Raw genomic sequence first — 25562 nt, forward strand, 5'->3', positions numbered from 1 at the left:
AACCTTTGTTTGTGTCATTCTCATCTCTCTCCCATAATTTCCGGTCATTTCTCAGCTCCATGATATGGGACCAAATAGTTACATTTCTTTTTAGTTTCACGAATTTGCTTGTCTTTTGTGCGCTGTATTTTATATTTTATCTGTCTTGACCTTCCATTAAACAGATTCTTACCACTAGTTTCAACAAGATGACAAATGGGCTAATGTTTCTGACAGTGTCAGGCATACAATACAAAAAGCATGTGTGACCAGAACAAATGGCATTTTGTTGCCACCCAATGATCTTAACTTATCTCCCAATGTGCCCAAGGAGCTGTTGTCAAGGGGACAGTTATGGTCAGTACTACTGACCAATACAGGTGTTAATTACAGATGATTTGATTTTATACACAGCTGGGTTTTTTTTTAATGAAGCAGATTGTCTTCAGTCACCACATAATGCTTCTGTGGCTGAACACCATGGGAAAAATACAAAGAGCAGTGGTGTTTATTTAGGAGGCAACCGTACCAATCAAATTGAAACATTTTCTAGCCAAGCGTCGCCAAGCATCAGGGCGGCTGTGTATGGCCACTCACACTATGTTGCTAAGCAGCCATTATCTGCCTGATGTACAACAGAACAGAAGACAAAAATAATGATGGTTTAGATAAAGCAGTGGATGCAAACACGAGCAACCATGGCCCCATTTTGAAACTGACTTTATTTTAAAGATTTTTACATGTTAATGTAAGTTCTTTCAACAACATCCTCATGAGCATATAAAAATGTCTCTCAATTTTTGTAGTTTTCACATATGTTGATCATATCTCACAATAATGACGAGACGAGTGAGAATGAAGATCCTTCAGTCACGGAAACTCCTCTCTGTTGCTGGCTACATTAATAAACCATTCTCAAGACCATATATGGTTAGACCCAGACATGTAACTGCTTGTATTTGTTCAGAAAAGTTAGACAAACATAAATAAATAATGTAAATTGATGATCACTTTTTTCTTTTCTTTCACTTCTTCTGGGTGTCCTCACTAAAATGACTTCCCCCTCCCGATCTCACAGCCTTAGATGTGTTTTTCACAAGTCTTAAAATGCCTGTCTGACTAAGCCTGAACCAACACAGGAGGATTTAGCTTTTTATATAATAGATTTACCTATTTCTTAAGAGCTTAGCTCTTATTCTCAGTGAGCCCAGCAGAGTGTGATGTTCACTTAACCATTGCAAGTATGTGCAATGAAACTCCAAGATAAGTGTTTGAAATGTTTACTTCACCCGCAATTGAATATCAAAGGTTATTTGTTTTACAATAAGCTCTTTGAGCTAGTAAACGGTTTAGAGTTCGACTGTTTACTTTAATTTATGTGTGTGTGTGTTTGCCTACGTGCACATATGATGACTAACAGTTCACATCAAGGAACTGGGCTGTGTGAGTGCAAGTCAGCTGATATTTGTCTTCTGACCAAAATCATGTACTTTTTCCCCCTCATCACTTGAAAACATTTTGTTGGCAATTGATGCGCTGTAATAGTGGAAGGACCGCTGCTTGTCATGCTAAGTATATTTTAGCACACCATTCTTAGTCCAGGAAGTTTTTTATAAACAAGATTTGGGTAAGCTCTTGCGACATGAATCTTATCATACCAACCACTTGACAGTTAACCAGGCAATGATCTTTGTTTGATAGCATTGCATTGAAATTCATAACTGTTTCTTACCTTTGCTCCATTCTCTCTCTCTCTCTCTCTCTCTCTCTCTCTCTCTCTCTCTCTCTCTCTTTTCTGTCGTAAGCTCCAGGTGTTGGCGGAGGGGGTGGCCCCAGCAGGCGATCTGTCTGAGGAGGTGGACGAGGCGCAGAGCTGTGGCGTCAAGCCCCCGGGGGAGGAGGAGGGCTACGACGCTGACAGTGAAAGCAACCCTGAGGACATGGCCAAGCAGGAAGAGGGTAGGTCCACACACTCTTTAACTCCCATTTTCTCCTCCTCAAAAATCCACAGCTACTGTATACACCTGAGCGTTCCAAATAATAGTAGCTTAGGCTGGTTAAACATTACTTGCATTTGTTTGCTACACTTATAAGTCTTGTAACTATCCACTGCAGGTTCATTTTTTACCCTTTTAACTTCCATGGGGACATTTTAAGAGCGCTGTAAATCACTTTTATTTCATGCACTCTGTCTTCTTGACAGTTTGTTTTTGTTGGTGATAAATGTCAACAGACTAATCTTGATGGATTGAGAGGTCATGTATTGGTCTCAACCTCTAAACCAGCTGAATTTTAGCCTTGGGAAATCTTGCTTCTCCCGCTATAGAATTCAATTAGATCATTCAACGCATGAATTATTATTCATTATTGCATTTCCTTGCATTCACTGGAAGATTCTATGTTAAACAGTTTCATGGTTTTTGAGCAATTTGCATTGTAAAAACCACATCCTCCTTTGGTTTGCTGTTGAGGATATTTAGCAATAACAAGTGACTATTTTTTATTGCGTACATATGACATAGCAGAAAGAGGCCCTGAGCTCTTTCCCTCTCACAACAGCTTCTTGTGTCTGTCAGCTCTCTGCCTCTCCACTCTTGCAGGTTAAGAACGTGGCCTTTTTACTTTTTCATCCCCCTCAGAATAGAGTCATTGTTTTACATTTTACAACTGCAGGCAGCTATGCTCTGTGGCCTCATGAGCTAAATCTTGTGACTTTAAGTCCACATCAAATGGAGTTTAACTTCCTGGAAAACTCTTGCGTCCTTTAATGTCGAATGAATCTTTTATGTCAACCTCATGCTAGATAAATAAATAAATAAACTCCAACTAGTGCAGTAAATGTTTTTTTGGCAATTACGCCTCTCTCTGTCCTTCCACTCAAATTGAACATCCTGGTTGCTGCTTTAGTCGCAGAACTAAAATCTGTTCAAACTTTTTTACAAAAACATAGGATTTCAGTTGCTAAATGCATGGTTGCCATGGTGTGGTTTAGTAGCAGTGCTTTTGAAAATAATAGTTCTGTTGTATTTTGGTATGTTGATTGATTGACAGACAGGTGTCATAGCCTATCTAGTCCTCTGTGGCATTTGCCACTCACTCATCCTACAGCTTCTCTCCCCAGGCTTTTCTCTTTATGCCCAATTTGTGTGTTCTGGCTCCAAAAAGTGCTATCTCCTCTCAGTCCAATGCATGACATCACACACACTACGTCTATATTTTTTATTTTCTCTATGTCATAGTCTCTTCAATATATTTACACTTACAATACCAACTTCCTGTGTTTAGTTATACAACCTATGAGAAGAGGTTAATTAAATATGATTTGTGAATTAAACATTATTTTCCAAAAACACAATGAAAACTGAGAAGAAGTACAATCTGGTGGTTTGCTGCAAGTTCACCCACAGACCAAACCCAAGCATCTAGAATTTCCACAGAATGGTATCAAGGGATACTGGGATGACACTCTGTACGCAGCTTTTGCATTAACCGAAAGCTGTGTGTAGCTGGATGTGTGAGTGCTAGATGGAGACAAACTGTGTAGCTGTGCATGGGGAGAAAGTGCTAGCTTCATTAAGAAAAAGGAGGTCCCAGAAGCAGTGCAAGAGCCTGCTGGGCTGCTCTCCTGTAAATCATCACAGAGACTCCCATGCTGCTCTGAGGCTGAGCACAGGACTGAGGCTAATTCATTTTTATGAGTTGCCTCCAAGATGGGAGGTTGGAGCTGAAGCACAGATGTGGATCATGAAGCTGTTTAGGCACCACAGCCTGCCAGTGTATGTTTCTGTGTTACCATGCGTAGCATGCCAGTCAGAGTGACTTTTACCATTTCTCCATGTCTGTGTGCGAGTCTCTTGTTGTATCTCTGATCTTGTTCTGGTTTGTGTGTGGTTGTTCTTTTAGGAGTGAAGGTGGAGTCTGCTGTGCTGCGTGAGTTTGAGGCGGTGGTGGACGGGCCCGGGCGTGGCGTGCTGCTGTTCCCGCAGATCTGCACAATGGAGCTACAGCTTCTCGCCACCAGCTCGCCAGACCTGGAGGTTCTGAGTCATGTGTTTCACAGCCTGCGGGGTGCTGTACATGCCAACCACCGCAATGCTGCCTTGCTCTATGACCAGGTCAGACTGACCACGTTTTACTTTTTGCATTACTCTCAACGACCTCAGCAGTCTGTATTTGTCTTACTTTTCACCTTACTGTGCTCTGAGGAATATCGCTGACCCCTTGTTCTGGTCCTGACAGGGAGGAGTCAAAACCATTCTGTCTGGCTTTCACAACATCCTCAGCCAAACAGACCCCTCTTTTACAGGTTTGTTATTTCTTCTGGCTCATTTTTGCCTCTGGCACTGTAGGATATTATTCATGTGTGACATCTAAGGCTGCTGCTCACAGCTTGGCTGGGTGCTGTACATGCCAACCACCGCAATGCTGCCTTGCTCTGGGTCCTTGCGGTTCAAACGTCATACTAGGTATGAGTAACATTAGTAATTCTTAGGAAATCTGTACCCAATGGATTGATTTTATATAATGGATTGTATGTTTATCTTATTTGGATCATGTGCAAAGTCTAAGGTAAGAAAAAGGTGTATAGTAACATTTTGACTAGTTTATCAAATGTAAATGCTCCGTACTTGTATAGCGCCTTTCTAGTCTTTTCAACCACTTAAAGTGCTTTTACAGTACATCTGCATTCACCAGTCATACACATTCATACACTGAGCCTAAGTGCTCAAACGGAAACTAACATTCACACACATTCATACACTGGCGGAACAGCCGGCCACATATCATGGCTAAAACATTGAATACATAGTTAATATTAAAGCTGCAAGCAGCGTTGGACGGACCCTCGCATCGTGCCGCATGTCGGGGCGTGACACTGTCGCACCGTGTATTCTCCCGGGGACTTTAGTCAAACATGTAAAGTTTGGTTATATACTGAAGTTACATCAACTTTCGATTTTTTTTCACCGTTCGACGAAAACTCACCATTTGTACAACTTTTAGTCATCATTTGGGATTAGAGTAGACAGAGAAAGTTTGAGGTCGATCAGATTAATTCTCTAGGAGGAGTTCATTCAAGTACGCAGTGTGTAAATCATCCAAAAATTACCATCCATCCATAGTCAACCGCTTATCCTGCGTACAGTGTCGCGGATGGTGGGAGGAAGTCGGAGAGAACCCACGCGGACACGGGGAGAACATGCAAACTTCACACAGAAAGGCCGGGGCAACCGGGGTTTGAACCCACGACCTTCCTGCTATGAGGCGACAGTGCTAACCACCGTATCACCGCGCCGCCTCCAAAGTCTTTATACCATCAAATTCAAAATGGCCAACTTCCTGCTGGGTTTGGGGCATCGCTCCAAGAGGCTTTTTGGTACGTCTGGACATGATACATGTGCTGCAGAAATTTCGTATATGTAGGTGAAACGTGCCGCGGGGCTACTTCGTTAAAGGTCACTTCCTGTTGCCAGCAGGTGGCGCTATGACTGCGGGTGAATGTTGACATATACATGTGTTCAGGGCGGGACTTATTAAACGTGTAAAATTTGGTACAGATTTGAGCATGTCCAGTCAAGTTACAACAACTTACTGTGTCATAGCAAAGGGTGTTACTTTGTCGCCAGGCCACCGCCCCGCCGTTAACCGAAAACTTACAAGTTTTACAACATGGCATCGTCTATGTGTTAAGGGTTTTCTGGGACAGATCGGAATTTTATATGGAAGTTGATACTCCTGCTAGTAGTTGTCCATCGTAGCATAAAACATGACATTTCCTGTTGCCAGCAGGTGGCGCTATGACTTTGAGTCATAGGAGAATTTGAAGTCAATTGGATTGATTCTCTAGGAGGAGTTTGTTAAGTATGTAAGTGAGTAAATCACCAGATATGACCATTATATCCAAAATGGCCGACTTTCTGTTGGATTTAAGGCATCACTCAAGGAGGCTTTTTGGTATGTCTCCTCTTGATGCACGCACCACAGAAATTCTGTACACGTATGTGAAACTTTCTCCGGGGGCTGCTCTGTAGGGGGTGTTACTGAGCCATTTTGCCACACCCATGTGCGAGTCCCCATAAAATATGAAATTTGTCGCCCCGCCTGAATTATGTGCAAAGTTTGGTTTTTGAGCATGATTAGGCCTCCAAAAATGAGATTACTTTGCAGGGAAAAAATCCTCCAGTTTCAATAGGGTCCTTGCATGTTTCATGCTCAGGCCCTAATGCAAAGCAAAGGCAGTGGGTGATGCTGTTTTGTGTTTTTGCCTGGGCTGGTCTGTTGCATGCCCAAGTGAATGAAAACTGTTTATGTAATCTACTCTTCATTGGTCTACATTCAGATTGCCAGACTGTGCTCGTGGAGCTGCTGGTTGCCATGGTGAGCCACCGAATCACAGCGGAGGAACTGGCTCTATTGATTCGCCTCTTCCTGGAGAAGACCCCACCTACTGTAAATAGCAATCCCTATCAGTCACCCAACAATGCACTTTTCGCTTACATTCAGGGTGTTGACACTGATAGCTTGTGCTCACAGTGTATGCACATTTAATTTTTTCAGTACAAACAAGAACTTATTTGTACAACATCTTTCCTCTCACACTCTCTTCTCACTTCTTGGTTCTTTAAAACTCAACATAATGCTCCCCTCTTCAACTTCAACTTCTGTCTCTATACAATTAACACCAGTATGTGGAGAACAGATGTGATGCTACATCTTATTACCACAGGTCTGTCTTTAATTGGAATACGGTAGGAGACATCATTAATAACTTGTCTCCAAGAAAAGGGCTCCCAAAAGGGAGGAGAGGGGTTTTATTTTTAACCATGTGAATGTAATGACTTATGACCTGTGTTTTTCCTCTAGTGAATGAGACACATTAATGACTGCAGTGGCTACATGTATACTGCTACCCCGGCTTTTCAATTGTAACGTGCTTTGCTATATTCTTGTGTGTTTGTCACTTCTTTATCAAGACTCACAGGGCTGCCACAGCTTTAATGCTGAGCCATTTCATATTGATGACACTGTTAAAGCAATAAAACTGCTCAGTAATGGGATTTTTCTTAATTTCACTTAATCTAGGGATTAAAAAAAACTTAATTGAAAATGTTTAAACATGCAGTTAGCACATATCTGTCAAGTGGTTTCTATATAAAATGTACAACACTTTACTTACCATTTATTTTGTTACCTGCCAGGAAATTTTACTGAAAGGCATCCTACAAATTGTTGAAGCCAACATGAATATGGAACCTCTTCACTTCCTGACCTTTCCAATAATCTTCGGGGCTTCGACACCAGGAGGGCTGTCCACTGGCTCCAGACAGAACGGTGCTGCTGGAGGGAAAAGCGTTGGTTTGCTCTGGAAGGGTAAACTGTCTCCTGGGCGCAGAGAGGGAGAAATCGACCACCTCCGTTCCTCTCCCTGGCACATTGCTCCTCTCCACTTGCCCCTGGTAGGGCAGAACTGCTGGCCCCACATGGCCAGCGGCTTCAGCGCCTCTATGTGGCTGAGGGTGGCAGAGCAGGAAGAGAGGGACGGGGACAAAGATGAGGGTGAGACACAGATCCTTCACCTCAACACTTTTAGTCCATAAACATGAACTGGTTTTGAGATTCTGTAGTCATTGTTTTCCAGAGTGTAACGCCCCTGCAGCCGAGTCCCACCATGACTCCTCTCAAGCTGGGACGAGATTAGTAGAGGAAGGCCCTGGCCTCATTCATATTCTGTCCATGGGCTCCAAGGCACTGATGCTTCAAGTGTGGGCAGACTTCTCTACAGGCTCTCTCACATTCAGGTGAGCTCAAGCGTAGACTACATTCTCAAAGATATGTGTAAAGAATGGGTTATTGTTTCTTATTAAGTGTTTATATTTTATGGATGTTGAAGTACTGTAATGTTCTGTTCCCTCAGGATTTGTATAGACCCAAACGATGAGATAAAAGCAGGGCTGCTGGCGCAGGCAGACTCTGGTGAGGAACTAGTCACTACAGGCCAATGGCAGCACCTTGGCCTCACTTACACTCAGCAGCCTGAGGGCAAGAAGAACATCCATGGCCGTGTTGTTGTCTGGGTGTGTGGCATCAGGTGAGGAACATGTGGAACATGTGGCCAGAGTAAAAATGTCAGTTTGTCAACATTTGTCAATGTCAACATTAACCTTGTCTTAAACTGCTCCATGTTTCAGAAAATGTGAGGTTTCTTTGGACTACACCCTACCCAGAAAGTCCAGCTTATCATCTGACAGCAACAAAACCCTCTGCATGTTGGGCCACTGTACGCCGTCCGCTGGGGAGCTGTTGAAGCAGGGTGGACTCTGGAGCATGGGCACTGTGCTTCTCTTCAATGGTAGGACTCCTGTTAACCCCTGTATGGTTTATCTGACTGGAATCATGTGTCCGTAAGCTCTTAGACACTTAATCCCAGTCACTCTGTCATCATGTTACTTACTCACATGCATACGTGCAATCTGTTAATCCTTTATATAATTTTACCCGTCTGGCCTCAGTGCTGTTATCTGTTACTCAGATTACCAACGTCTCTCTTATAAGCAGTATGTACTGCACATAAATGTACATTAGTGGTTTGTGGTGCAGTTATATTTTAAAAGCGTATCCCGTCTAGTGGCTGTAAAAGGCTGGTATGATGTGTGGCATGCTGTAGATTCTCAGCATTCTCTTGGGAGGCTTACTGAATACTTCTCCTGTTGCCTCTAATTGGCTGTGAACGGCTCGCCTCTAGGCGATGTCAACCTGTGAACCCAACTGATGTCTTTAGACAGGCTTTAGCCTCTATGCTGTTGGAGGGAACAGTTTCTTCTTGGAGATGAATGACTTTGAGATTCACTATAGTTTTTGATGGAATAGTACAAATCATTTACTCATGGGGTTGATTTAGGGCCCATGTTGGGTTTTTCACAATTTCAGATAACAGAAATTTGCTGTGTTTGTCTCATTGAGACAGTAGTTGTAACTCTGTTTGTCTCCATATTTCAGGATCTAGAATAGGATCTGAAGAGGCTCTCTACCTGTACACCAGCGGGCCTGACCTCACCTCGATCATGCCCTGCAAATATGGCAAGCCCAGTGGGACATTCTCCAAGTTTGTCACTGAGGAAGGCCTGAAGTGTGAGCACGTACGAGAGCTTCTGATGAAGAACAAGGATGTGGACACAACAGCTTTGGTGGTAAGGGGTGTATTTTTTACATGAAGCATTAACTTAACATCACCATCGCAACACAAAACATGCACTTATAAAATATGAAATAGAGAAAGAAATGTTATTACAGTTGATGTTTCATCTGTTACCAAATTAAGTCAGTTGTGTTCAAATGTAGTTTGACACTGCTCTGGAACCCCATACTTGTGCTTTGTGATTCAAGTGCTCTGTAAGCAAAGCAAATCCCTCATATGTCTCATTTATTGTTTCATTTCACGGTGTATGAGTAATGTGCGGTTCCAATTAGCTGTCATTAATGACACTGCACGGTAGGAAGTAACTCTTCTCCACTGGAAAAAGCTATTACAGTTAAACTGCAGCTATTTGAGTGAGGCTGAAAATAGTTTTTCTCCGATTAAACGTTAATGGATTTGTTGATAATAGCTACTGATTAAAAAAAAAGGAGAGAAAGACAAGAAGAATGAATGATTTCCCCTCCACATCTTTATAACTTCTGTAACACTCTAACCAAGTCAAACCCAGGTGTAAATCCATGCTAGCTTGGGCCCCTTCTTTGGGTCTAATTGAATTTCAACAGAGAGATCTACCAAAGTAAATTCCTAACACTGTAAAGAATTCAAAGTTACAGGATGAAAGTTTTGCCTGAAAATGGTAATTGTGTGTATTGTGATTCTTTACAGGAGAGCTTGGCCGTAGTGTATGCCCCCAGCAGTCCCAGAGTCTACACTATATATGAGCCTGTAATCAGACTGAAGGGTCAGGCCAAGACGGTGGTTACCCAGCGGCCGTTCAGCTCCAAGGAAGTGCAGAGCATTTCCCTGGAGCCGAACTCTCTCAGAGCGCTGCTCCCCACTGAAACCCAAGGCCTGCAGAGCGTCCTGCACAAGATCGGAGGAACAGGAAATTTTGTCTTCCTGTTTGCACAGGTGTGATGGTCCATAATTTTAATGAGTCAGAGAGGTCATGATGAGTTCCAGTTGTTGCAATATTTTTGAAATGCTGTAGATTGAAGCGGATTTATTCCAGAAAGGGAAAAGTGATGGTTTGATTAAAGAAACCAGTAATATTCTGTGAATTTTACAAACAAGTGACCTCACTGCAGTGTAAAAAATGTCTCATAACATACTGATAGCATTAAGTTCTGCTTGTCAGTTCTTCCTCTATTACTCCTTGATTGACACTCATTGATTGGACAGATAGAAAAGGACGATTAACACCAGGGCTAGTTTAAATAGTTAGTATAGTATAGTTATCTTTGCTTTTAGTGAAAAGACACAAGATATTTGATGACATCGCCTTGGGCTCTAGGAAACATTTCTCACTGATTTCTGATATTTTATAGACCAAACAAACAATCAATTAATCCAGAGAATGATTGACAGATTATGAAATAATCATTACTTGCAGCCCTACAGTTCAGAGACCCATTATATTTTGAAGTATAGCCGCTACTTCCTACAAATGTTCATGAAGATGCTCCTTATGACAAACACTGCAGGGAAATTCATTTTTAAGCCCAAAAGATAAATGACAAATCTGTAATATTTTATAAGTACTGTATCTTCTAAGGCAATGAATGACCTCACGTTTGAACTCTGAACAAAATTACTCATCTGATTCTGACAATGTGAGCTAATCAATTATGTCAATTACAGGCCACCTACCTGTGTAGGATGAGGAAAGTCATATGAGTGTTGGTGCATTTGTATGATATTAGGCTTGTGTGTGCTTCTGTGAGAACACAGTAACTGTAGCAGGAACAGTGTAAAATGTTTTAGAAAGGGCGCAACACACAACTCCATTTTCATGCCTGCATTGTTCACATTCATACGTTTTTCTTTGCTCTCTGTCCTTCCTTTCTGTTCCTCCGTCCCTCATCTCTGGGTCTGCGGCATCCAGACGGTGGAGCTGAGTGACTGTGAGAAGACCCAGGCTCTGGCCCTGCGGGTGCTGCTGTCTTTATCCAGGTTTAACCAACACCGCATCCATGAAATGGACTGTTACCATGGTTACTCTATGATCCACCAGGTCCTCATCAAGTCCAAATGCATCGTGGGATATCATATGCTAAAAGTGAGTCACACTTTGAACTCTTTGCTGTCTTCTGTGCCCACAACCTCCGCTGATCTGTGCAATAAAACATATTCACCGCCACTTGTTTTTGTTTTTCATACCATGAACCTGATCCAGCCCGACACACTGGTGCCTCTCTGAGATGGTGTTTGTGACCCTGCTGTTACTTGACCCTCTGGCTGTGTCTGTAATTGAGCTGTGTGATGGCTATGTGCTGAAATGGATTCTGTCTGACTTGATGAAACACTGAGCTCCTGCAGAGTCACACAGCACCTCTGATCACCTTTGTCACTTTAGGCTCGCATTCGCTGTATTGTATATCACAGAACTGCACTGATTAGTGATATTAAACACTCGCAATCATTCGTGTATGATAAGGAACATGCAGTTGTTTTCTGTTTTGTGAGATGTGAAAGATCTCTCTTTTGCCTCTCTCTTAAAAATCCATCCATCCATCCATCGTCAACCGCTTATCCTGCACACAGGGTCGTGGGGCTCTTAAAAATCCTTTAACTGAATTAATTTCCACAGATTAAAAATGTGTGCAAGACTGAAAGCTTCTATCTTACCTTAGTCCAGAGACACAACAGATTTATAACCACTGCGGCGAAGCTGGTCAGACTCTGATCAATACAGATAGGGCTGCTCAGGGAGTAAATGGCATTGGTTTTGACGGAGTGATAAGCACTCCCAAAAAATGTCATTGAGAATTTATTGATCCTTCACCTGTCTGAGACTCTGCACTGTAAGGTTGTTTCTAGGAGATAGTCATTGTCAATATGTTGAAGTATATGTGTGATGAGCGTGACCAGCACTCTATTATAGAAACTGTAGAATTGACTGGATTTCTGATGTGGTGGCCATATTCTGTGTCTGCAGACTTTGCTGGATGGATGTTGCACTGGACCCATCCTCATCCTGGGGGACGATGGGCAGTTCCGTTTGGACACCGAGTCCATCGCTGTGGTGCAGGATATCAGGCTTCTCTCAGACATCCTGTTGGACTGGAAGATCTGGGCCAAGTCTGAGGTAAAAACAGAAATCATATGTTCATATTTCATTAGTGAAAGGAGACATAACAAAATGTGAGAAGTTGTCAGAATATACATGCGTTTAGTGTACACAAGCATCATATTTCCAACTGATGATCATAAATGCAACTTAAGACAACAAATAAATTGTTAAAAGACATATTAATTTTTATTTTATTTTAGTCAAACATGAAGTGAAACGACAGTGAGGATAAACCGACACATTCTGTACGTTTTTAAAGAAAAGTAGGAAAAGCGATAATTGTTAATGCTGAATAGTTTCAATGAATCTGCACATTCCCAGTTTCTCTCAAGATCTGTTCATTTATTAACATCCATTGCTGATGAGGGGAAGAAATGATGATGAGTTAGTAATAAATTCATACATCTTGGGAGCAACTCTGAGTGGTCACAGGCTCATCGATTTCATTTTTTACCATGTTTCAGCATTTAAAAGAAGTAAATTGGTTTAAACTCGTTTTCACATTGATTTTATGTCCAAACAATCCCAACTGTTTGGGGAGGAAACCCTACTGGACTGATGATCATGCAGTCTGATTAGGTATCAAATAAATGGTTAAACTTAAGTTTTCACACTAGAAATTGAATTTTTGAAATCAGAGTTCCACACAGATTTTAGTGTGTTTTAAAAAAAAAAAAACAAGAATGAAAAATAATGAGTCCTGTATGTTTTTCATTCTGTGTTGCGCTATTTTACAGTGATGAGGAGTAATGCTACTCTCAGTGCCACCATTAGATGATGAAGAATCGGTTAATGTGTCTGCGCCTCTGTTGTTTTACTGTGTTTTCTCTGTTAGTGTGGAGTGTGGGAAACACTGCTTGCTGCCTTAGAGATCCTCATCAGGGTGCACCACCCTCATCAGGTCTTCAACATCCGTCAGTTCCTTAAGGCTGAAATAGTGCATCGCTTCCTGCTCACCTGCCAGGTGTTACAGGTAGGTTACCACCGTTAAGCTGCTGTAGCAATACTCTTTATCTCATCAGAGATTGTTACTGACCCCATTGTGTTTGTCTTAAGGAGCATCGGGACGAGTATCTGACTGCCGTCCCGCAGGATGTCTGTCTGTCATTCGTCAAAATCATCCAGGAGGTACTCGGGTCTCCTCCGGACATGGACCTGCTAAAACTGATCTACAACTTCCTGCTGGCTGTTCACCCACCTACCAACACCTACGTCTGCCATACTCCGTCCAGCTTCTACTTCTCACTACACATAGGTGAGGATGCAGTGCAGTTGAAAGCAGCACCTCTGCATCATAGTGTCGTTAATTTAAGTTCTTTTGATGTCTCTTATTTGTCAGACGGGAAGCTGTACCAGGAGAAGGTGCAGTCCATTATGTACCTGAGACACTCCAACAGTGGAGGAAAGTCCACCTGCAGCTCTGTGGTGTCACTCTCCCCAACCGTATTCACTGATGCTCCACATGAAGGTATATCTACTTAAAAAAATCTGCTGGCCTTAACAGTAGAGCTCTTCTTTATTATACATCTCAAATATCTTGCAAACTATGCTATTTTTCCTCTTTTATGTCAGCTTTTATTGTTCTACTCGGTTTTACAATTATAAGCCTCTTTTATCCTCATAACCTTGCTTTTTGAATTTCTGTTCTTTTTATTTCTTGTAAAGGACTTTGTAACTCTAGGAAAGGGCTGTTAATCAAATAGATTTGGCTGTGTTACTACAACTGCCATTTCCTGCACTGACCCTGTTTACACAAGATATTTGCTCATCACAATTAATAGACAATTTTGTCAAAGAGCATCCACGATTCTGCAGTGCTACTGCATGTTATCGTCACAGCTGCAGGTCTATCAATATTGCTATTTGCATTTGCAAGCGTTGTATCATGTGACTGCGCGTAAATAAGGCTTTGTGGCCTTCAGTTCAAGTGCTGAATCATTTTGTTCTGTTTTCCAGGCCATTTCCACGCTACGTCCCCTGAACATGGAGGTGATGATCAGTCGTTACGGCTACCTAGTGTGGCACCGTCTCCGTACTCCTCTCCTCTGTTGACACCTCGACTCGGACACGGTAGCTCAAATGAGGCAGGTGAAGGCGATGGGGTTTCCCTCGCTACACAGCAGGCTCTTGGCAGCACGGAGACACTCAAGAAGGGCGGAGGTGATGAGCAGCTCGTGAGTAGCTGTGAGTCGGCCAAGACGATTTGTGATTCTAAGGACATAGGTGAGGGAGGAACCCTGCGCACTCCTTCCATCAGCGTGGAGGAGGAGCGGGACGAGGCGGCGGAGGTGGACAGCCTAGCGGAGGGCAGCGTGGGCGTGGCGGAGTCCGAGGACAGGTTTGACTGGGCTAGCGATGAGGCTCCGCGCCGCCCTGACAGCCTGAAAGGCATCCAGTCTTTCCAGAGGAGCCACAGCAACCTAGCCAGTCTGGGCCTGGCCTTCCCAGCTCCAAACGGCTCACTGGCAGTCGGTTCGCTGGCCAAGTGCAGCTGATCGAGGCTCCATGCCTGAAGACTGGGAGAGCTACACCTACTCTCCTGGTTATGAGAGGACGCACAGCAAGACTGAGTCCAATGACAGGTACGCTGTAATGGTGCCCTTTAACAAGGCATGTGTCACAAATACTCTCAGGATCAATATCATTACTAATTATAATATTAATTAAGTCAGCCCATACCAAACCTTGGCCTATCTAAATGGCTTGTGGTGAGCACTGACTGTCTCTTTCAGCATTTTATCTAATTTTTATCTAATTGCATTTCCATGTGGGTTTTGTTCTGGTACATAACTCCAAGATAAATACTTCGACCACAGGTGTTCTTTGATAAAGAAGACCTGGGATTTGCATAATCTAAATACAGCTTGTGGTTATGGTAATAATCCTTACTTTGAAGATGATTTGCACTGCAATGACAGTTTCAGTTTATTTCTACCAGCCATCTGGTGACTTAAACTGATTCATTCAGAAACAAGTTCATTGTAGTGCTGTTTTCTCATCAAAGTCCCTGTTGTCCTTTTATTAGTCACAATGTGGGCTGTCTGACATTAACACATCTTGTTTCGTTCAAGAAAAAATGATGGCTTAAATTGAAATTCATGGGAGGTGTTTGTTTTTTATTCTGATTTAATGCTTTAACTGCTTTTGCACTGTTAATGAAAATAGATCATTTCAACATCATTTCAACAATAAGTCTTTACTGATGAGTACGGCCGTTTGTTGTGTTCATTGATAAATAGCTTCTCTTACAACTGATTTATAACACGGAGTTTCAAAATATTCACTCTTACTTATCAAAACAAATTTCTATAGCACATGCTGTGTGCCACACACTAGTTGCCATTTTGTTTGTAAATACAAAAGTTCTAAGTTCTAAGATACTGAAAACTAGCTTTCTCAGTTCTAGCAGGGATGATGATGAAAATACCTCATTTGAACACTCTGCTCTCTTTATATAGTTGCCTAAATAATACAAGACATTAATCTCAATTATTACTTCAAAAATGTTGTGAAAAACCTGAAATGATATTAGAATCTAAAGCATATGCTTTCTTAAAATTTTGAGAGCACTGATAAGCTAAGCTGTGTTTCCCAGGTCCAGCACTGAGGACTGCCTGGTGCTGATCTGCTGTGGACTCTATGATCTCCTGAGGGGCATCTTGCTTCTGTTGCCTGACCTCATGCTTGAGGAGGTGATGGACAAGCTCATCCAGCCAGAGGCCCTCATTGTCCTGGTCAACCACTCGTCACCTCTCATCCAGCAAGGAGTCATGAAGGTTGGTCTGATTTAGAGTCAAATTTGATGCCAAATGTTTTTTCTCATTACCATTCCACATTTACGCATTTGTTTTACATTTTAGAGGAGCTTTAGCAGCGCTAGTAGCTGATCATTACCTTTCTAGTCTTTATGTTAAGCTAAGCTAACCGGCTGCTGGTGGCAGCTACATGTTTTATCATACAGACGATGTGAGAGTGCTATTCATTTTTTCTTCTCACTCTCGTCGTGAAGGCAAATAAGCCCCCCAAAATGTCAAACTTCTGTAAATGTCTGTGTTAAAGATTTCACCCCCTGCGCCTAAAGATTGTAAGAAAATTCTTGTACTCTGAAATCTTCGCCAACATGTTATTTCACCTTTCTCTCCTAGCTGCTGGATGCCTATTTCAGCAGAGCCCTCAAAGACCAGAAGGAGAAATTCCTGAAGAACCACGGCTTCTCGCTGCTGGCCAACCAGCTGTACATCCACCAGGGCAGCCAGGGGCTCCTCGAATGCTTCCTGGAGATGTTGTTTGGACGGCCGGTGGGCCTGGAGGACGAGTGAGTCTGGGAACAATACACTTGTCAAGCCATAATGTCTAGTGCGCCATATGATGACTGTTTTATCTTATAATGTAATGCATAGGATTGTCTGCTGTGAATAAATGTGTTTAATGCCCACGCATTTATGTGCACTTTTTTTCTTTTCTGTATTGCTTTCCAGTCTGGACCTGGAGGAAATGGAAAATATCTCACCCTTCAGAAAGCGCTGTATCATCCCAGTGTTGGGTCTTATCGAGAACTCCCTGTATGAGAACTCCTTGGTGCACAACATCCTATGCATGCTGCTGCAGCTCCTCAACGCCTGCCCCAAGCTGGCAGACATCCTGCTAGACCATGGACTTCTCTACGTGCTCTTTAACACCCTCTCCACCCTCAATGGCATGGAAAACGGGTACAGCTGCCAGAACAGAGGATGATGATTATTATTATTATTATTATTATTATTATTATTCATTCAAACACCTCCACGGGTTCATGGGTTTTGTCTTGAACCTTTGAGCCATGAATTAAATCATTAATCCTCTCACTGTTCATTGTTTTGGCATATACATGTGGTAGACTCACTTCCTGTGCCTTATATTTATATATTTTTTGTCTTTCTTCCTCCCTCTGTAGTATTCCCCTGAATGACTACAAGCTCCTGGTGTGTGACATCCAGCAGATGTTAGTAGCTGTGACTATCCACTCCTGCAGCTCTTCAGGGTCCCAGTACTTCCGCATCATCGAAGACCTCATTACCTTGCTGGGTTTCATGCAGACCAGCAAGATGCGTCGCACACAGGGTGAGGAGGGATAGATTTCTGAAATTCAGTACACATGCAAAATACATCAGTGTTGCCGTCAACCATGCTCTGCAGTTCTGGATGATATCAAGCTGTCAAGCTCTGCTGCAGAGAGAAACTGTGCTGTCACTTCTTTATCTACAACCGTAGAGTGGAAACTCATTTGAGAAAAAATATAATTTGAGAAATATCTCACATCTCCATCTTCCCTCTAAATGGTGCTCTCTCGTTTTTCCCTAAGTTTGCTCTCTGGAAAATATCTCCCCCATCTCTTCACATTAGCACTTTGCTGTTTTTTTCATCTGATATAATCATCCTATGATCACAAAAACATTACAAAAGCATTGTGGCTCTGTACATTAGTTTTGGTTGTTTGTCATTTAAGTAATTTTATTGGCTGTATCACTGCCCTCATTGTGCCCCATGCAAAAATATATTTTTGTATGCTTATCCTAAGATCGTGAATTACATTCGTACATGAAAAATCTAATTGATCGAATTATCTGTCTAATCTAGTTAAAATTGGTGAATACCACAAGTTCTCTTTTTTCAATTTTGTGTGCCACAAATCAGTTCGTACAGGTGGTTCTTGCATGCAGCTCACCATCAGTCACTCATGAAGAGCATCCTGTTAACTTCTAACATGACCAAGTTCGTTGTCACTTATTTTATTCCCCCAGAGATGGCAGTGGCTTTGCAGTTCCGCGTCCTTCAGTCGGCAATTGAGTTCATAAAGACGACAGCCAATCAGGAACCTCAGAAGCTGAGCAGCTCTGTTAATGCGCCGATCTCTCCGCACCACGCCATCCATCAGAAGCGCAGGAGCATCGCGGGTGAGTAATTCAATCTGATGCAACAGTTGAAATCTGCTCTGCAGTTTTTCTGATCCAGAGTGTCGAGGTGGAATTGACCACCAACCAGTGTATCCACTCTAACCTATCTGTTCATTGATCCTCTCCTCATCCCGATCTGAAGGTTCCATTGCCATGAAAGACTCCATTATCCCCCGCATCCCCAGACAGCACTCATGCTCTTATGGCCAGATCCCCCTGTCCCCTCCCTTCGGCTTCCTATCCCAGGACTCCCCCCTTCCCTCCCCCCATGGAGCTCCATCCTACATGCTCCACTGTGATGCAGGTAGCTTGGACTGCGGTCCGCAGCAGAGAACATCCTCCCTGTCATGGGGCATGTCTCCTGATTTTGCTGTGAACTCACCCTTTCGCCAACAGTCATATCAGGGGTATAATTTGCCCAGTACCCTCGTGTGCTACTGGTGCCTTTTGTGTGTGTGTGTTTGAATGCTTAACTAAATCGGTGGGTTTTTTTTTAGCACAGATGGCATTTTGATGAGTGAATACTAATCCTCTTCTCAGTGCTCAATGACTTATGAGATATTTGCATAACCTTACTCTGACCTTGAAAGGAAAAAGGCGAATGTGCTTCTACTTACGAATGGCGTACCATCATGTGCGTCCAATTTGTGTTTTCACAACTGAGCACATACCAATATTGTGCTTGTAGGCCGGCGGCGGTTTTCCTTGGCCCAGAGTGACTCTCTCCTGATGCGGATGCGCTCTGTAGCTAGCGATGAGCTCAATCAGATGATGCAGAGGAGGATGAGCCAGGAAAACCCCATTCGTGCCAGTGAGACCGAGTTCGTCCAACGGCTGCAGAGACTTGTGGTTCTTGCTGTCAACAGACTGATTTACCATGGTAAAATAACTTGTTCTTCTTCCACTTATCTATTTTCTTCTTTGCCTTACATGAGTGCAAACCAAACTTGCTTTCTAATCCTGGTTCTTTTTGAATGTGTGTCTCATTTCAGATGTGAGTCAGGACTTATTTGACCTGCTGAATATTCCCGACTCTCCAGACCAACAGCTTTTCACACCAGATCCAGGTGATCAACCACAGGATGAGAGTGGCTGCACCTCTGTCCCACACTCTCCTACTCCCTTCACCCTGCCGCCGGCCAGCAAGAAGAGCTTTCAGAAAGACATCCTCAAACTTATGATGGACGGGATCAAAATCAGCTTGGTATGACAACAGTCACTGAGAAGCGTTTTTTGTTTTGTTTTTTAGCTGTAAAGATCTAATTGTTTTATTGTGAGACCTTGTGTTGATGTTTGTGATCTCACAGGGCAGCACGGGTCGAGGAGGAGCCCCACACCAGCAGTGGCGAAGGATCCTATGGTCGTGTCGGGACACTTTTCGGGTCCAAATCGGCCGCTTGCTTGTGCACACGCTCAGCCCCGCTCTTCCCCTGTCTGACAGGAAGGAGGCGCTGGAGTTTGTGTTTGATCCCAGACATTTGGATATCCTCAAAGAGAGCCTCAGCCCGGGTCTAGAGGTGAGTGTGAAGGAAATACATCATCTATTGCATCGTGTATTTCTACCTTACACGTCAATTTGGCTTTTCTTTTCTGCCAAGTATAATACCCCAAAATGATCTATTTCTGGTCATTTTTACCTACCCAATGCAGAAATTCTTACTTTTTTGTTTGTTTCAGGGGAAAGTGTGATTGATGTACAGTATAGTAGCATTGTTTGTCATTTTCATTCCTACAGACAGGTTTTCCAGGAGCTGTCAGGCCTTGGCTCTAAAATAACTCTGATTGATGTTTTCATGCTTGTCTTCAGCCTCCTTGCTTTGCCACTGGAGTCTTCTTTCACTCTGCGTCCTCCTCTCAGTCTTTACTTGGGGTCATTCAGCCGCATAAGGCTTGTTTTCTGTCAATCACTGTATGCAACTTTCTTCAGACACAAATTAAATTGTAATCTGTTCTCTTATTTTTCACTCAGCATGGACCGAAGCTGTCACTGTACTTGTATGAGATGCTGCACGATCACAAGGACAGCCTCACCAGAGACGAACAGAACACCGTGGGTGTATTCATGACCTCGCTCAAGCTTTGTGGCCACCGCTGCATCCCACCCAATGCTCCACACAAACAAGACTTGCTCAAGGCAATAAAAGAGGTAACTCCTACAAAGACACAGTTTTTAAGCATATCAAGTCAAACTTGAATTTTCCTGTTTGACAGTTCAGCAGAATGAAATATTAATGTTCTGTACAGGTAGAATATCTTGGACATCCAGAAATGCTAAGTGCAGCCTGTTGGGTTTCTTTTTAGTGAGAGAATAAAGTAAATGAGTGTTAAGAGCATGTGTACCTGTCATTTTATTTATACAGGAAAAAATCAAATATGAAGCAGACGAGAAAACAAGCAAAGTGGCATGGGAAAAGAAAATGGCCAACACTCAGAGGAAGTGAGTAGGCGCTTTTTTCCTGATATGCGGTTAATGTTTGGTACCACATCACGATTGGTAAGAATCGTGTCTTTGTTCCACTCTTCTATTCACCCCATTCTTTCTCGTTTCTCTGCAGTCTTATCCAGAGGCTAGATGGAAAGTCCAAGGACATTTCCAAGATTGCAGCTGATATCACTCAGAATGTGTCTCTGCGACAAGGCATGGAGAGAAAGAAAGTCATCCAGCACATCAGGGGACTCTACAAGACTGACCTCAGCGCCAGCCGCCACTGGCAGGAGCTGGTGCAACAACTCACACATGACCGGTGGGCATCGTAATTTATCTCTCACAAGGGCTTACACAATATTGGAACAAAGTACTATAATAAAATCGTTCCTGTAATGATGATTATTCTTACTCTAATGTTGATTATATTTCTGGTCATTTTTAAAAAAACATTTTTAGAGAAAATTACATTATAATGTGAAACAGTTAAGAAGGGGTTTGTTTGAATAAAATAATAATTATCTCAGACTTGCAGAGCACCAGAATATCTTAGAAGAAAGTAAAATTAGTAATTAGTTTTTATCTATACATCCATGTCAGGCAGAGCCGTAGCCAGGAATTTTAGCACATCATCATGCTAATATTAACAAGTGACAGCACTAACATGCTGATGTTTATCAAGAATAGTGTATAGAATGTTCACCATCCTAGCATGTTAGCATTTGCTTATTAGCACTAAAAGTTTGACCTCCAGGTGGCACTACATGATATACATGTTATTATAATTGATTCTAAGGAGGACATAAAGAACTGTATATATTGTTTTATTTTTTATGTTACCATATTTCAATATAAGCCTACACTTAATTAGGCTATATGTTGTGTGTGTATCGTGAAGGAACTATGAATTTCATTTCGTTATGCAGCCTTGTGCTTTATAATGACCAATAAACAACATTGTACCTGCACAAATTCTAAAAGTGTGGCTGAAACATTTCAGTCTGGACCAAAGAGGTGGACAGATTGGCCGACATTATTTTTTTATTTTTATATAAAGTGTTTATTTCGAATATAAATAAAACAGAAACATCCGACAAGAAAATGCAATCAAATAAACAAATCAAAATAATTAAATAACACAATAATAAATACATTAATAATAATAATATTTAGCCTACAGCCAAAGTCATTTTTTGAAACTCTTGTCAATTTCTTTATATATTCAAAAAGGAGTGGGAAGAAGAAGAAAAACTCCCACCCCATGTCCACAAATCAAATGCTTCTAAATCTTTATACCTGATTTTAAACTGATTTATGTTGCTTTAGTTCCTCATTGAGACTGTTTAATAACATTAGCATCTGTAATTTTCCACAATTTTTCCACAGTTTCTGTGTTATGTTAACAGCTACAATACATGTTTGTTTCCCTACACAATAACCTAAATTCTGTGTGAACTCTTTCCCCACAGGTCAGAAATATTATTATGGTAAAGAATTACCAAATCGTGTTATTTTTAGGCCTGTTTCTGGCCTAAAACAGGCTTTAAAAAAACTCACCATTGAAATTGTGCAATATTCTTAGCATGTTAAACCTCCCCAAATTTCCTAAAACAATATTAACCTCGATGTCCTCACTGGTAGCCACGACCCTGCAGTAAGGTTACTTTTGTATTGTTATGAGTAGACAAAGTTTTTGAGAGGGCTGTAATCATCTGTTTCAGTGCGGTTTGGTACGATCAGACGTCCTACCCAACGTCCTGGCAGCTGGACCCCACTGAAGGCCCGAACCGGGAGAGACGGCGGCTACAGAGATGCTATCTCACCATTCCTAACAAATACCTGCTCAAAGACAGATGTAAGCCTGAAGGTGAAGAAACCCTTTTCTTGTACCAATATGGCAAACGTCTGTCAAGTACTAGCGTGTTTGTCCCCTTTAGTGTTCTAAATCTGACCTCCATGTCTTGTTTAGACACAGTGAAGCCACCGTTGTCCTTCCTGTTCGAGGATAAAACCCACTCCTCCTTCTCCTCGACTGTCAAAGACAAAGCCACCAGTGAGCCCATCAGGTATAATTTTCTAACTGTCTCGCTGCCTGCCTGTAAGCCTTTAGTAAACAGCATAACCCTCTTAGGAAGCCACATAAACGTCTTATCAACTTGTACTGCAGTGAGAGGTGCCTTTTGTTTTATTCAGATGGTGTATTCACAAATGTCTTTTTGTCCTTAGGTTCACCAGACGGTGCATCAGCGTAGCCCCCTCCAGAGAGACAGCAGGGGAGCTACTTCTGGGTAAGACACTGACCGTCTCTCACAGCTGCTCCATGCATATTCTATTCAGCCGGTCACAAGGCACACAGAGTAATATGGTCTCTCTGAGGCACTAGAGAATATTGTTCTCCCCTCACACACTAGTGTTTGTTAGTTATTCAGTGGGGAAAGCTTTTGTTTGTCTTTCTCTTAGTACTCCAAATGTCACTCACCCTGTGCTGTCTCACAGGAAAGTCTGGGATGTACTTTGTGGAGGACAACGCTGCTGATGCTCATGACAACCAGGTAATACCAGAGAGTACTGTTCAGGATTATTCTCTGCCAGAGAGATGGCACTGCGTTATGTGAGTCCACCTGGCCAACTCAACACCGGATGTGTTTATGTGTTTGGACAGAGCCTTCATGGGGAGACCGAAGCACCTTCTTTCTCCTGGACGTACGAGGAGATCAAGGAGGTGCACAAGCGCTGGTGGCAGCTAAGAGACAACGCTGTAGAGATATTCCTCACCAACGGCAGGACCCTGCTGTTAGCCTTTGATAATACCAAGGTGAGGCAAAAACACAAGTCACATGGAATAAAAAGGAAGGAAGCCATGTTTTGACTAGACACAAATACTGAAATGAATTCTGACATTGCTCATGAATGTCATGCAGTAGACGTTCTAGTGTTTAGCTGTTTTATTTCATTGTTGCAAAGAACTGAGTTTGCTTGCCATCCATGACTAGACTACCAAGCAGATCACACTGAAAAAATCAGTCCGTGTTTCATTTGAATATAAAAATGCAGCCACACAGGAAGGACTGTGACAAAAATGACAAGATGAAAGGCCCCGCTGATGCTCAAAGAAAAAGATGGTAAAAGTAGAAAAAATCATGCAGGTTAAAACAAATTGCAGCGAGATTTTAATGTTGAATTTCTGTTTTGGTATTCTATCCCCGATACCTGCCAGGCTCTGTAGTATTAGTGCCAGGAATCAATCATAATAATAAGATACAAGCTCATTATACTCTGCAGGGACCAACTGTTATCATTTTACACTTCTTTCAGTGAAATACTGAAAGAATTATTAAAAATGGTCAAACAACTGACTTTTAAACAAGTTGGGGGGTTAACAGCAGGTATTTCAAGATACTGAGCACATGGAAGCCAAACAGATAATCTGTTGGCCTCGGATTGTCTGTGGACTCACCAAAACCTTTCCTTGATAAACAGGCAAAAAAAATGTTCCTGTGCTTTTTGATTGATTGTATTGTATTTTACTTAAATGTCTCAACAACTATTGAATGGATTTTCATGAAATGTGGTACACACCTTTATGTCCCCCCTCTGGATGATTTGCAATATTTTGGTCATTCTCTGGCTTTTCAACTGGCACCGCCATCAGGTCAAAATTTAAATTTGTCCAAAACTTTGGTTTATGACCAAATGCCTACCAACATTCCCATCAGCCTCAGCTGTTCTTTGTGTTTTGTGCAAATTACATGTAGCAAATGTTAGCATGCTAAGCTAAGATGGTGAATATGGTAAACATTATAAGTACCCCCTTATCATCAACATGTTAGCACTGTCATTATGAGCATGTTATCATGCTAATATTAGCCTTTATCCCTAAGCCATTTGTCCCTAAGTACATAGCTGCTAGTGTGGCTGTAGACTCTGTTAAAGTATGTTTTGGGGAGAGAGCAATGGAGAACGACACAAAGGTCGCTTGGACAGGAAACTGGGAAATTGGGTATTATGGTTGACTAACTCTTCGGCCACTGTGACACCCCTTATGATTGTTGAAGGCTGATAGGAATATTTTAGGTGTTATTAATAGTTTAATATTTAATAGCAGCATTCAATATCTTTCCAGTTCTCTCTAAAGTATTCTCCCACAATCTTAGGCATGACTTGGTGGGAAGGTTTGATCTTTGAGATGAATGAAACTAAAACTCAAGACTAACTGAGATGTTCTATGTGCATTAGCTGTTGTCTTAAGGCACCAGGCTTATTTATAGTGGGTCAGGAAACTAAGTGAAACAACAGGTTTTAATTCTGCATCATTCAGATTGCATTTGTAAGTTAGTACTTTTTCCATGTTTCAGTCCTGACACTAAAGATGGAAAACACCTCTGTTTTCTTGCCTTAGTTCCGTGACGACGTCTACCACAACATCCTGACCTCTGATCTGCCCAACCTACTGGAGCATGGAAACATTACAGCACTCACTCAGCTGTGGGGGTCGGGTCAGATCTCTAACTTCGAGTACCTCACGCATCTCAACAAGCACGCGGGCCGCTCCTTCAACGACCTCATGCAGTACCCGGTGTTCCCCTTCATCCTGCGAGATTACATCAGTGAGACGATCGACCTGCAGGACCCGAACATCTACAGGTCAGTTGTTTAGGTTATGTCACGTATTATGTGAAAAGGAAATTTAATTAGACAATGACATTTATAATGTAATGAAGATTAGCATTGTATAAAGGATTTGTACCTGTAACTCATACTATCTCCTGTCACTGATGCATCCAATGCTAAGTCTTAAAATATTTATGCTGCTCCCAAATATTCTTAAAAAGCTTCTCAGAGCCGTTCCACACTATAATTTTAAATCAAGATAGATGCAGTTAATTGACATATTGTGGTCTTTGTTCATTCATTTATTTATTTATTTATATAAACTGGATGACAAATACACTCTCT

At 42.1% G+C, this 25562-nt stretch overlaps 1 protein-coding gene across 1 annotated transcript in view; it reads left to right on the forward strand.

The window, feature by feature from the left end:
- The window catches only part of lyst (lysosomal trafficking regulator), a 61064-nt gene that overhangs the window by 29477 nt on the left and 6025 nt on the right, over positions 1 to 25562 (forward strand). Inside the window, 34 exon segments of the mRNA XM_038737026.1 lie at positions 1785 to 1938; positions 3883 to 4094; positions 4219 to 4285; positions 6320 to 6429; positions 7179 to 7536; positions 7619 to 7778; positions 7895 to 8068; positions 8169 to 8329; positions 8977 to 9167; positions 9842 to 10087; positions 11061 to 11234; positions 12114 to 12263; positions 13084 to 13221; positions 13305 to 13503; positions 13588 to 13716; positions 14205 to 14722; positions 14724 to 14830; positions 15844 to 16024; positions 16394 to 16563; positions 16727 to 16957; positions 17182 to 17348; positions 18029 to 18181; positions 18870 to 19061; positions 19174 to 19385; positions 19489 to 19698; positions 20151 to 20327; positions 20542 to 20618; positions 20737 to 20925; positions 22328 to 22473; positions 22576 to 22672; positions 22833 to 22894; positions 23103 to 23158; positions 23269 to 23421; positions 25006 to 25250. Of these exon segments, the coding sequence (XP_038592954.1) occupies positions 1785 to 1938; positions 3883 to 4094; positions 4219 to 4285; positions 6320 to 6429; positions 7179 to 7536; positions 7619 to 7778; positions 7895 to 8068; positions 8169 to 8329; positions 8977 to 9167; positions 9842 to 10087; positions 11061 to 11234; positions 12114 to 12263; positions 13084 to 13221; positions 13305 to 13503; positions 13588 to 13716; positions 14205 to 14722; positions 14724 to 14830; positions 15844 to 16024; positions 16394 to 16563; positions 16727 to 16957; positions 17182 to 17348; positions 18029 to 18181; positions 18870 to 19061; positions 19174 to 19385; positions 19489 to 19698; positions 20151 to 20327; positions 20542 to 20618; positions 20737 to 20925; positions 22328 to 22473; positions 22576 to 22672; positions 22833 to 22894; positions 23103 to 23158; positions 23269 to 23421; positions 25006 to 25250 (5966 nt within the window).

The sequence above is a fragment of the Micropterus salmoides genome, unplaced genomic scaffold (genome assembly GCF_014851395.1).
Source record: "Micropterus salmoides isolate LMB-PRFRI ecotype aquatic unplaced genomic scaffold, ASM1485139v1 Ms_hic_scaffold_22, whole genome shotgun sequence".
Taxonomy (NCBI): Eukaryota; Metazoa; Chordata; class Actinopteri; order Centrarchiformes; family Centrarchidae; genus Micropterus; species Micropterus salmoides.